At 43.4% G+C, this 13,684-nt stretch overlaps 1 protein-coding gene across 8 annotated transcripts in view; it reads left to right on the forward strand.

Annotated features, from left to right (window-relative positions):
* The window catches only part of TNC (tenascin C), a 98,291-nt gene that overhangs the window by 76,792 nt on the left and 7,815 nt on the right, over positions 1-13,684 (forward strand). For all 8 annotated transcript variants that reach the window (XM_050762030.1, XM_050762033.1, XM_050762034.1 and 5 more), the window contains 7 exons: positions 209-352; positions 2,940-3,059; positions 5,397-5,540; positions 6,300-6,430; positions 9,989-10,121; positions 11,253-11,404; positions 12,204-12,300. In XM_050762030.1, coding sequence (XP_050617987.1) covers positions 209-352; positions 2,940-3,059; positions 5,397-5,540; positions 6,300-6,430; positions 9,989-10,121; positions 11,253-11,404; positions 12,204-12,300 — 921 coding nt within the window. The remainder of the gene's footprint in view (positions 1-208; positions 353-2,939; positions 3,060-5,396; positions 5,541-6,299; positions 6,431-9,988; positions 10,122-11,252; positions 11,405-12,203; positions 12,301-13,684) is intronic.

Consider the following 13,684-nt stretch of genomic DNA (forward strand, 5'->3'; position numbering starts at 1 on the left):
TAGTAGGCTTCCCATATTCTTTGTGGGGAAAAATAATAAAATAAAATTTGCACAACATGCCAGCTCTCTACTGAATGGAAACTTGCCATTTTTAGTACGTTGTGACTTCACATTTTTTTTCCCACCTCCTGGCTTTGTTTTTGGCATCTGCACCAATGGAAAAAGCATGAGGTTCATTATTCCTCATCTTGCTTTTACTGTGTTCCAGGTACACCCTCCATGGTAACTGTGGATGGAACCAAGACTCAGACCAGGCTGGTGAAACTCGTACCTGGGGTGGAGTACCTTGTCAACATCATTGCCATGAAGGGCTTTGAGGAAAGTGAACCTGTCTCAGGGTCGTTCACCACAGGTGAGTTGGTGGAGTTGTGTGTATGTGTGTGTGTGTGTTACTGTTTTTCAGAGGTCACTTGTGCATCCTACGTCATTTCTCACCTTCAACCTTGTAGCTCATGACTCAGCAGCTGGAAAAAAAGGGGGGGTTTGTTTATGAGATCCTAGTGGAAAGTGAACTGGATTTGGAATGCCAGATTCCTCTCTTCTGGCCCATCCCAGCCTCTGGTGAGCTGGGTAACCTTAACCTTGTTGGGCCTCCATTTCCTGGACTATTTTGAAAGAAAAAGTCCAAGTTTGGGCGTCATACTTACCTGAATTAATATCCAAATTCTACCAACTACATGAGCTATCAGTCCATTTTACTAGGGTCCACTTTCCTCCTCTATAAAACAGACACAATTCTGCTTCCCTCACAGGGTATGGTAAGGATCACATGAAGCTGTATTTGTAAAGCATCTGTAAATGCAATTGTTCACATTAGCCCACCACCTCCTTCCCCTCTCCGCCTATTACCTGGAACCCTTGTGAGGGTCCTTCAAAGCAGGTGCTTCACATGAGCATGTGATGGTGACAGCCACAAAGTAGCTCCTGTCTATTTGGTGGCTCCTGCATTCCAGGCACTGTTACTAAACCCTTCACATTTAATCCCCACAGCTATTATCATCCCCATTTTACAGAGGAGACAACTGAGACTTGGGGAAATGAAATACCTTGGCCAAGCCTACATAATTAGTAAAGGCTGGAACCAAATTTGAACATAGGTCGGTCTGACTCTAAACTCTCTATCCTTCTAGAATAAAGAGTTCCTTTCCTAGGATAACCTGATTTGTACAGTACACTGTAAAGAGGGGAAAATAATGAATTGCATTGAAGGAGAATGAAGTGGAAAATTTCTCTTCAGACAGCCATGTCTCTAAACAATTTATCCTTTGATATATGAGCAATTATCCAGTCCAACTCATTAAGGGATACAAAGAATGGGCCTCATAGGAAATTTTAAAAATATCCTCATAGCCTAAAAGAGTTGACAACACACAATTAAAACATCCCATCTGAACCCAGAGTCCCGTCCACCCTGCCTCACAGGCCCTTATTTCCCCAAAGAAATCTTTCATCAATGGATTCTCCACGGCAACAGATGGCAAAAGCTGGACGTAGTTCCTCCCAATGCCCCATTGTCATCACCAGTTAAAGGAGATTCTATCCATGCACAGTGAAGCAGGAAGGAACTCAGAGTGGACAATGTGGGCTCCCCAATTGCCCTGCCACATCCTGGCTCTGGCCAGTCATTTCATCCCTCGAGGCTCAGGTGCCTCTCTGTGAAATGAGCTGAGGATAGCTTCCCTCCACCCCCGCCAGGGCTGCTGGCATGGGCATAATTCAGTAGTAAGTGCAAAAGCAAGAGGAAATGGTCAGATTCAGGTTGGCTTCTGAGAAAGTGATGTTGGGTAGTAGGAGAGGTCAGTTAAAAGAGACCAGGGATAAATACCCTTTGAATATCCATCCTTTCTCAGCACAAGTCATTTGAAAACCGTACTTACGACTTCAAATACCTTTAATAGAGATCTTAATAACAACTCAATTATTGAGAGCTTTCCCTGGTACATTTTACACACCACACATTGCTTAGCTAGTCTTTATTAACTAAACAGTCATCCTTTGGCAACTAAAGAAAATGAAGTTGGAGAAGGGAAATGAATTTTCCCAAGGCACAGAGGCACCAGGCAGAGAAGCCGTGGTAGAACCCGGGACCACTGGCCTCCAGAGCCTGGCTTTATGTTCTCTGCAAGCCATCTAATGAGAAATACCACTCAAAGCTCAGAAAAGGCTCAGGGCCAGGCGTGGTGGCTCACACCATCTCAGCACTTTGGGAGTCCAAGTCAGGTGGATCACCTGAGGTCAGGTGTTTGAGACCAGCCTAGCCAACATGGTGAAACCCATCTCTCCTGAAAATACAAAAGTTAGCTCAGCTTGGTAGCGCACACCTGTAATCTCAGCTACTTGGTAGGCTGATGCAGGAGAACTGCTTGAACCTGAGAGGCAGAGGTTGCAGTGAGCGGAGATTACACCACTGCACTCCAGCCTGGGAGACAGAGTGAGACTGTGTAAAAAAAAAAAAAAAAAAAAAAAAAAAAAAAAAAAAAAAAAAAAAAAGGAAAGAAGGAAGGAAGGGAAGGGAAGAAAAAGGCACAGGCAGTCTTAACTATGCAAGTCCCCTCTGTTTGTGTAAGTTCTTTCCCTGAGGAAAGTAATATAAACTATAACAATTCTTGTCATGTGTTCAGCCCTGTTCAGTTTACATAGCTTCTTTCCACCAATAATATAATGGAAAAATCAAAATAACACGGAGCATGAAGCCAGCCAGAATTACTATCCCTATTTTACACATGAGGACATAGAGGCCCAAAGTAACTGAGCCAGCAAGGGAGGGAGTCATTACTCAAAGCCAGGTCAGCCTGGCTGCAGGCTCAGGTCTCTGAACCATTCCATGCAGCTGACACTGTCCTAACATCAGGACTCCATAAGCAGTGTGGACAGCTGAGCAGCTGGGGTCTGATGTCCCAACCAATGACTTCCTTCCTGTCCACCATCTTTCTTTGCAGCTCTGGATGGCCCATCTGGCCTGGTGACAGCCAATATCACTGACTCGGAAGCCTTGGCCAGGTGGCAGCCGGCCATTGCCACTGTGGACAGTTATGTCATCTCCTACACAGGGGAGAAAGGTAAGGTTTTGTCCAAGTCTCTCCTCACTCTAAGGAGGAGTGTCTTTCCTGCTGTAAACTCTTCCCGTTCACTCTTCTCCCTGCCACATTTGGTACAGGATGATAAAAATGCATGGGTAGGTTGAAAAGTCCAGTAATGTTCTTGTGGCTCCCAACTGAAACCTCAAGGGAGTCTGGTAGGCCATTTAAAATAAAAATAAAAATACATCTCCAGCCTGTACATGTTTTCCTGGGCCATTCCTCCTCTCCTGTTAGTCTCTCTGCCCACCAGTGTGAGACACCCCATTTAGGAAGCAGCTGTCATCTTTTACAAAGAAGAAAACCAGAATCTAAAATCTTAACCAGACCACTTCAGGCCATACTGAGGAGTCTCAACTTTTCAGAGATCACAAAAGTAGCTAGTTTTAGCAGATTCTATTAAAAAGTCTGAAATTTTAGGCCAGGTACAGTGGCTTACATCTGTAATTCAGCACTTTGGGAGGCCGAGGCAGGTGGATCACTTGAGGCCAGGAGTTTGAGACCAGCCTGGCCACTATGGTGAAACCCCGTTTCTTCTAAAAATAAAAAAATTAGCTGGGTGTGGTGGTGCATGCCTGTAGTCCCAGCTACTCGGCAGGCTGAGGCAAGAGAGCTGCTTGAACCTGGGAGGCGGAGGCTGCAGTGAGCTGAGATCGCACCACCGCACTCCAGCCTGGGCGACAGAGGGAGGCTCTGTCTCACACACACACACACACACACACAAAAAATCAGAAATGTTTTCTTGTTTGGCAACCACCAGTGCTAATTTACCCAGTTGGCAGATTAAACACTTGTTTTGAGCACCAGCAAACTACAGCCGCCAGAAAGTAAAATCAAATGTAAGTAAGAGACAGGAGAAAGAGAGAGTCCTTTTCAATGAACCCATCCATCATTTTGTAATGATCTACTCTAGAAAGAATTGTATAATTTTAATTTCCAGGTATAGGTAAGTTTCATATTTTATGGTTTGGTATTGTTTTGCTCTCAGTGACAATATGAGCAGCCAGCAGCATCTGTGCCTGGAGCTCTGAAAATTTTAATTCAGTTCTGGTAACCAACTAAGAGAGGTCTTTTTGAGGACAGAGCACGGGTGGGGGTGGGTAACTGACAGGGAGGAGGGATGCTGGATTTATTCTTTCTACTCTTTAATTCTTAAATAGTCCCTGTGAGCAAACTCTTCTGAGTCAGGAAAGATGGTGTTACACCTAAAATGAATCAGGTATAGTTCATGGGAACCATGGAGATTGCAGATTCAGGGCAAACAAGGGGCTTGGTTTAGAAGAGGGGGGTGTTCACAAATGATGAGGTAAGGTGACCAACTTGTCCCCACTTGCCTGGTACTTTCTCAGTTTTAGCACCGGAAGTTCCACACCTAGGAAACCCCTCAGTCCCTGGCAAACCAGGATGGTTGGTCACCTGTGAATAGGAAATAAACACATGCCCCTGGGCACAGCGATCGGTATTGCTTTCCACCATTGGACATGACCCAGCAGGCCCGAGACATAGTGGTCAGGCTCTGTTGCAGCTACCACTGTCCAATTTTTTCCCTTTTTTTTTTTTTTTTTTTTTGAGATGGAGTCTCACTCTGTCACCCAGGCTGTAGCTCAGTGACGTGATCTCGGCTCACTGCAACCTCCACCTCCTGGGTTCATGCCATTCTCCTGCCTCAGCCTCCCGAGTAGCTGGGACTACAGGTGCCTGCCAACACGCCCGGCTAATTTTTTGTATTTTTAGTAGAGACGGGGTTTCACCATGTTAGCCAGGATGGTCTCCATCTCCTGACCTCGTGATCCACCTGCCTTGGCCTCCCAAAGTGCTGGGATTACAGGCATGAACCATCGTGCCCAGCCTGCTGTCCAATTTTTGTGGCCCCTCAGTCTAATGACTTGATAACATTTAGTAAATTATAAAAAGGCATGTGAAAAAGTGACAAAGAGAGGAGAGCATGCACCAGGACAAATTAAGCTTGGGCAGCACAAGGCTTGGGAATGTCCCTCCGACCGTCCTCTACCTTGGTCTCAGTGGCAAAGTGATTCCAGCCAGTACCATGTGGGAAAAAAATCTCCTGACCCCGAGTTCCCCTTCCTTCTGATTTGGGGCCTGGAAAAATTAAGTCTCCATATGATAAATCCTTTACACATGAGGTGAGTGCTCAAGAGAGAGAAAGAGAGTGTGAGTCATTTCAGAAATCAGACCCGCTTTTCCGCAGGGTCACTGAAAGTTTTGATGTTCGAAGGAGGTGTGTATGTGGTTTTCCAAGCCCACTCATGGCTCAGACAGTGAGAGGTGACTGCCTTGGTATGTGTATTTCATGTTTAGTGCCAGAAATTACACGCACGGTGTCCGGGAACACAGTGGAGTATGCTCTGACCGACCTCGAGCCTGCCACGGAATACACACTGAGAATCTTTGCAGAGAAAGGGCCTCAGAAGAGCTCAACCGTCACTGCCAAGTTCACAACAGGTACAAAGACACTGAGAGCTGGAAGCTCTCCCTTCTGAGATGCCCACCCACAGCCTGCATCTTAAACGAGAACTGCTAGCCAGTTCTTTCTTAAGTCAGGGCCTTGCAATGTGATTACATCAGCATCACTTAAATTCACCAGTGCCCACTCAGTCAAGGCCTGAAGAAACACACCATTTCCTTTTGAACTGAAATGACCTTGGTTTCCCCACGGGCAAGGAAAAGATTTTAAGAGGAGGGCTTTGTAAGTGGAAAAACAGTTCCCACTGGCCCTAAACCTAGTATTTAATGATACATGTTCCAGGCAGGAAAATATTTTTGAAGAGGCAGATTTTTTTAGGCAGTTTTTCCTAGATGTTTGTTAGGTTTCTATACATTGAGAGCTTTTTACAAACTATAGCAAACAGGGAAACAGAGGAACCATCCTGTCTGTCGGGGTATTGATATTAGCATTCATCTGTCCTCTTATTTAGAAACAAGGGGCTTGATAATGATGTTCACAGCTGTATATTTCTCTCTAAATCCAACCAAGGCCAGCTAGAAACATCCAGCCCTTAGGACGAGATAAACCATAGAGAATTCATCTTTGGAGGTCATCTGGTTCAACCACCTTATTTATACAAAGAGGAGGTTCTTGCCAAAGGTCACATAGTTCAGTAGTAGGGAAAGGACTTGAACCCGGTCTTCTTGATACCTAGCCCGAATTTCTGCCCTACATTTGCTGACCTTATCCGATATTAATTGTCCTATCTTCTCCAGATCTGGATTCTCCAAGAGACTTGACTGCTACTGAGGTTCAGTCAGAAACTGCCCTCCTTACCTGGCGACCACCCCGGGCATCAGTCACTGGTTACCTGCTGGTCTATGAATCGGTGGATGGCACAGTCAAGGTATTTTAAGTATACAACAACTCCTTAATGCTAGTTGAAGCATTTTCATGATCTTTAAAGTACAGAAGAATTACCTGATGCTGTTTTTCTACCCCAGTGCATCTGGGGAGCTGGAAAAAAAAAAAAAAACAACAAAAATCAGTAGAGACTGGACGGCATGCCAGACCTTCTGAATCATACTCTCCAGTCTCTTTCATTTTAACCAGACTCCAGTTCTGATAGCCAGCCAAGATCAAGAACCACTGCTTACAAGACTTGAGGACATTTTAGGAGCTGGAATCTTGATCCTTTAATATTTTGTTGAACAAAGGCCAAAAGGTTCTTCTGCATGTTTTCCATATGTATTATCTTGCAGATGGTATCTTTATGTTATGTATTGTAATATGTTTCACCATGTTCTTTTTATATCAACTATTAATACTGTTTTTATCCAGTGTTTATATTATTTATATTCTCTATCCAAGAATTTTCTTTCTTTTACCTTTTAATTTGAAATAACTTTAGATCTTCAGACAAGTGAAGGAGATTTCCTAAACTTTGCCTTCCAAACTTGTTATTGAATTTTTTATTTTGGTTATCTTACTTTATATTTCCAATATCTTTTGCTTATTCTCCACACATTGATGTTTTTCTGGCATTTTGTTTTGTTTGTGCTTCATATATCATCATCTCTTTATCTCTAAGAATATTTTGCTGGTATTTTATTTTATATCCTGCACAGTGTTTGTTCCAAGTTCCTTTGCTTTGCTGCTGTTGTTAGGTTTGGTTTGGTTTGGGTGTCTGTCTTTCACATTGGAGACATCCACCCAACGTCTGTTGATCATGGTCTGTCTTTTTGTATTTGAACTAGGAATGAAAGAGCTAACTGGGAGTTCCACCTGCACAGGCAGGGCTTGTAAACTTTGTGGCTCCCTGCAGAATGGTTGGGCAAGTACCCAACAGGTTTCTTGGGGAACCCCCAAATAACAGTGTCATAAAGCCTGGGCTTTCACTGTGTACAAACTTTCATCTCACTATGTTTCCAGTGTAGCACCTCGGCCTCCTTGAAGGCTGAGCCTAGTGGATTTGAATCTGGAGCTTCCTCTCTGTCTCATCCTCTCCAGAGAGTAAACCTCAGCCTACCATCTGAATGGGAAAGGGCAGTCATTTAGACTGTTGGAGGGAATGGGGAGATCTCAGAGTCTATTTGTTACAAAAAATCAAACAAACCAAACTTTTGTTCAACCACACTCCACATTGGCCTTTAAAGACATCTCTGCTTTTGTACACATTCCTTTCCTAAACTTGCTGGACTCTGTGACTTGCACCAAGCAGCCTCTGACTAGCTCTGCCCATGCTCCTTAGTTAACCTCAGCCTTCCTCATTCATTCCCCTCCACGGTCTCTCTACCACTCATTTTCTATCTACCAAGATTCTGTTGACACGGCACACCTGGTGCTGTCTCCTTTCCCATTCCCCTCATCTTTGTGGATTTATACCTCACATTCTCCTGCTCTCTTTTTAGTGGGTTTCAGAAGCAAGTAGAGATGAGTGGCTATATCCAATCTGTCATATTTAACAAGAACTGGACACATTGCTAATTACTATCATGCCCCTTTCTGGAGTTGATATAACAATGAACTATCTCACTGTGTGAGCTAAAGCAAGTCCTTTATCTTCTCTGGGTGTCAGTGTTCCCATCTGTAAAATGAATGTCTTGAACTTACCCATCTTTGAGGTCTTCTCCTGGTCAGGCATTCTAGGGTTCTGTGTTTACCTGAATCATGAATCTCGTTTTGATCTAGAGTACCCTAATTGCCTAGAAAATGGCTTTGCACAGAAGCCTAGAGAGCTGACAGGTAATTGCATTCCTAAGTAATGCAATGAGTCCAGCTTTATCCCTGACAGTTGATCTTTCCCCCAGGGAGTAGAACTGGGGGGCCGCATAAAGGCCTCTGGGTATTAAACAAGCACTCATCCCAGTTTACTTTTCTGCAGGTCCATTCACCAGCTTTATATGTCTTAGAAAAAAAAAAAAAAATCAACCTGGTATAGGAGAAAAGAGTCCTGGACAGGGTGTTAGGAAACCGGGATGGAAGAGCATCCTCTGCCTCCAACAATTTATGGAATGAGAGCAAGTCTTTTAGCTTCTCTGGAGCTCAATTCTCCCATTGAAAAAAACAGGATAAGGTACCTTACCAGTTCCCAGGATACAGGAGAACCTTCCGGGGCATCTGCACTGATTCATAACTGCCCAAACTCAGCTGACTGTTTGCAGATTGTAGAGAACAGCGTTGTGTTTGGTTTACTAGGAGTGTAGGTTGAATTCCAATCCCAGACACTAAGGTCATTTGCTGAAAAGAATTGGAAGCTAGCAAGAGGATGTGGAAAGAGGACCTCCTGTAAACTGAAACCAATCACCTCCTCTGTACGGCAGCCCAGAGACCAGCCACAGACTCTAAGTGTAGTTAGAGTTGGTCAACATCTGTCTCTCATGGATATCCCTGTTCTAGAAGAGAGACACGTGGGGTCAGCTTAAGTTTTCATCATACCACGCCTATGGGGCTATTCTAATCATCTCCTAACACAAGAGATCCCCAAACTGACTGCACATTCGAATCACTTGGGAAGTTTCTTAAATATAGTCAGGCCCAACTTCTGGCTCTGACGATTCAGTCAGTCTGAGATGAGGCCCAGGCATCATATTGTTTTAAAGCTTCTCAGAGTGATAAAGAACTATATTTAGCGACCACTGACCTAACTGACCTCAAAGTCCCTTACCCTGTGTGATTCATCTTGCCACCAGATTAAGCTTCTTAAAGCACAGCTTGGTTTATGTCATTGGCATGTCCAAACATCTTTCAAGACTCCCCATTCCTTATAATAATAAACTTCAAGTTCCAAAGCTTAGCATTTATACCTTACGGGGATCCTCACTCCCTTTAATGATAAACTTTAAGTTTCAAAGCTTGTCATTTAAAGGCCCTTCATAATCTAGTAACATTTTCCACTGTTCTAACACCTGAAGTAAGTATGGTTGAGGTCACTTATTGCCTCCTTATATTAATTCATTTTATGTTTTAAATCTGCTTTATTCAAAGCTTACTGATTTAAATATTAATCTCATCCGAAAAAAAGAAAAAAACACCTTCACAGAAACATAGAATAATATTTGACCAAATATCTGGGCCCCATGGCTAGCCAATTTAACATATAAAATTAACCATTACAATCCCATTCTCCCAACGTAGTTTGGCAGGGCCTTGGGCAGGTGGTAGCCTCAGCCCTGGAGTCTACAGCAGTGCTCTCATGCTTACCAGATGCAGTCCCTCCCTCCTCATTTATTTTAACTTGCTCTGCACCTTCTGGCCCAAGGACCTTTGCTTGTGCTGCACTCTCCCCATCTCTAATATCTCAGCAGCACACATGGAGCCTGGCACAGAGTGGGTACTCAATGAATTCTTGTCGAGTAAATAAGTGAATGGATGGGTAAATGAACTTATAAACAGAATGACTTGTTATCTATACCCTGAGAATTTCTGTGACCAAAAGCCATTATATTCTTTCTTCTGCTCTTAGGAAGTCATTGTGGGTCCAGACACCACCTCCTACAGCCTGGTAGACCTAAGCCCATCCTCCCACTACACCGCCAAGATCCAGGCACTCAATGGGCCCCTAAGGAGCAATATGATCCAGACCATCTTCACCACAAGTAAGGAGGCCCTGGGTGCAACCCAGCCTTGAGATCTAACTTTGACCGAATCAACCCTCGACCTCCCCTTTGACTTCTACCTTAAAATTTTCAAACAAACTTCTGAAAAGAATTGATTCACTGTTGCTACTTGGAAGCCTGATGAAAGCAAGTATGGGAGGGTAATGAGCATCCCAGTGAAAGGAAAGGAGGGAGCCCATCTGGATTCAATCCCCATTTCTATCACTTGCTAGGTGGGCCTTAAGAACGCTACTTCCATCCTATAATCTTTACCTTCTTCATTTATACAGGGCGATTAATAATAATCCCTCTGTCACCAGGACCTTGCAAAGGTTCGTGAGGTGTTGCATGTGAACTCCTAGCTCAGCATGTGGCCCATATAAGTGTGTGGTCCTTTTATTGTCAGAGTCCAACATGAGCTCAAAGTCTCTTTCTTTCTCCTTCATCATGCCAGTGTTTACAAAGCCCATCCACATTCGAAATCACAAATGGTCTTCCCACCAAGCTGGTATAGTGGGCCCTATGCTCAAAGTCCTAGTAGGGAAGCAGAGGCTTTCAGAGAGCAAATGACCTGTTCAAGACTATCTTCTGAGTTACAGAGTTTGGCTCAGATATTCCATGCCCAGGGAGCCTCCCTGCCACAAAGTATCTTCTGCAGATAGCAAACCTGCAAGTTGTTCCTTTCATAAGTCAGAGTAGCATCCATTCCCAAGGATCAGAGGAGCTGGTCTTTGGAGAGCCCTGCCTTTTACAATTCATGGAACAGTCATTCTGCACACATCTGCCAAAGAAGGTGCTTCCTCTTTGCCAGATCTTATGCCAGATGCTATGACTGTATCCTAAAGATGCTCTTATACTAGGGCTGTGAAATAAATAAGAAAACAGCTGATGATACAACTTCAGATGAATGTCCTCGGATCAGAAAGAAGAACTGCTATGATCATCACATCTAAGACTTATCTACTAGGCATAGTTCCAAAATTGTCCATTTCTACAAGTTTTTAATTGTTTGCATCACATAATTGCACTTGGAAATTCCCCAGGCATTTAGTCCATAGAGGTAAGCTGAGAATTAAGCTCCAGCTCAGTCGTCCTGCTCTGACAGCATCACCATTTCTTCTTATTCCACAGTTGGACTCCTGTACCCCTTCCCCAAGGACTGCTCCCAAGCAATGCTGAATGGAGACACGACCTCTGGCCTCTACACCATTTATCTGAATGGTGATAAGGCCCAGGCGCTGGAAGTCTTCTGTGACATGACCTCTGATGGGGGTGGATGGATTGTGAGTACCACCAGGAACTGCAGAGCCCTCAGGCCTAGGGGAGGAGGGAGAGGGCAAAGCATGGGGAGGAGAAGAGAGTGATCTCCTCCTGGTGCACTCTGATACCCACATGTGTGAGGCCTTGCGAGATAGTGCCTGTCACACAGAGGCACTCAGGAATTCTCTCTTAAACAAAAGAATGGGAAACACGCTGGCTACTTTTTGAAACGGGGAGATAAGTTTCTTGAAGTTTATCTCATCAGATCCTCATCAAATAACTCTGTGATGTATAAATGACAGTTGATCATTGAACCCATTGCTTACATTAATTAGCACTGACTAAGCATTTATTATCTACCAGGCACTGTGCTAAGAGTTCTAGGTGAATTATTCCAATCCCATTACCATAGGGGCTGGGTAGTGTATTTTTGAATTAATAAACTTTATTTTTTTAGAACAGTTTTAGGTTCATGGCACAATTAAGTGAACAGAAAGTTTTCATATACACCCCACACCCACCCATGCAACCTCCTCATTATTAATATCCTGCACCAGAGTGGTACATTTTTTACAATCAATGAACCTACTTTGACACATCACTATCACCCAAAACTGGGTGGTATTTTTAATCCCTGTTTTTCAGGTGAGAACACCAAGGGTTAGAGAGGGGGAGGTGACCACCCAAAGTCACATGGCAATTTAGGGATGGACTGAGCAGAGCCTGATGCTCTCTCCACAGTGCTACATTCCTTCCTGTCAGAACGATGCCCTCTTTCCTGCAATAGCTTAAGTACACCCAGATTCATTGATATGTTTATAGGTGTTCCTGAGACGCAAAAATGGACATGAGAACTTCTACCAAAACTGGAAGGCCTATGCTGCTGGATTTGGGGACCGCAGAGAAGAATTCTGGCTTGGTAATGCAGCTCTGCATGTTTGTATCTAAAATGCCCATTTCTGCCCTCCTTGTCATTTTTCCTAACCCCCAGGGACCTATGGGAGAGAAAGAGATTAGGAAGAAGCACTAGTTCTGGTGGCAGACACAGAATATCAAATTCTTAATGAAAACGACTATTATTTAAATGCTCTGAATCATTAAAATGTAAACCAAAAATTATCTGAGACAGATCTCAATCAGTTTAGAGGTTTACTTAGCCAACGTTAAAGGCATGCCCAGAAAAGAACACAAAGCCAAAGGAACAACCTGTGGTCCGTGCCTTTTTTTTTTTTTTTTTTTTTTTTTCCAGAGATAGTATTGAGAACTTTAGTATTTAAAGGGGAAAAGCCACAGGAACAACCTGTGGTCCATGCCTTTTTTTTTTCTTTGAAAGATGATAATGAGAGCTTTAGTATTTAAAGGGGAAAAGTGGGCTGGAGGAGAAAGAGGGAGGGTATGGTCACATTACTGAAACCACATGTTGCAAAATTTTTTAAAAAAAAAAAAGGCAGAATGATTTAAAAAAGCAGAATGACAAAAAAAGAGAATGGTCAATTATGTATTCATCTCACACTCAATAAATCGGCACTTTACATAAGATAAAGTGAAGACCTGTGGAGATATCTGGCCTTTTATCTGTAGCATCTGCTTAGGGACAAAAGGAGAGGCAGTTTCTTGCATGACTCAGCTCTCAGTTTATTTTTTTCCTTTTGCCAGAGTTAAATTGGGGTCCCAAGATTTTATTTTCCTTTCACATAAAAATAAAAATCTGATTAAGGAAGAGCCAAAACTTACGTGTTAGCCTTAAGTCATTCTCTGGACCAGTCATAGAACCCTCCTCACTGATATTGACCGTTTCCCTCCTGTGCCCCAGGTTGTGCTCTAGGTGCTAAGATGGATTTCTTAGAGCCATAACCTTTAACCCCCAGAGCACCCCTACAAAGTACTCAATTGCCACCTGGTGGGCAAGGTGTCAGGTGTCAGAGTGGTTGGCTAGCAGGTTGGAAAGATGAATTTACCAACAACAGTATAGGTTTGAAAAAGGAAAGTTTATTAGAAAGAAAGAATGCTGCAAAAAGACTTAGAGCCCTGTAGTGGATTTTTCCTTAGGGGTATTTGTGGACCTTAAGGCAGGAGCTTAAGTGTAATTTGGACCTTATTAGCCATGTAGAACATGATAAATGATTACATTTGTGGACATTTTGGTGACTTAATGTCAGCAAGGGTTGCAAAATGAGTTTCGATATGCATGTATTCCAGAGATGTACAGAAATTCTAGTTACCTATACATTTTAAGGAAATAAACCTGGAACCAGATGCTTTCTTGAGATATAGAGAAGCCTAATTACCTCTAAATTCCTCAG

Source organism: Macaca thibetana, chromosome 15 (assembly GCF_024542745.1).
Source record: "Macaca thibetana thibetana isolate TM-01 chromosome 15, ASM2454274v1, whole genome shotgun sequence".
In the NCBI taxonomy this organism is placed as follows: domain Eukaryota; kingdom Metazoa; phylum Chordata; class Mammalia; order Primates; family Cercopithecidae; genus Macaca; species Macaca thibetana.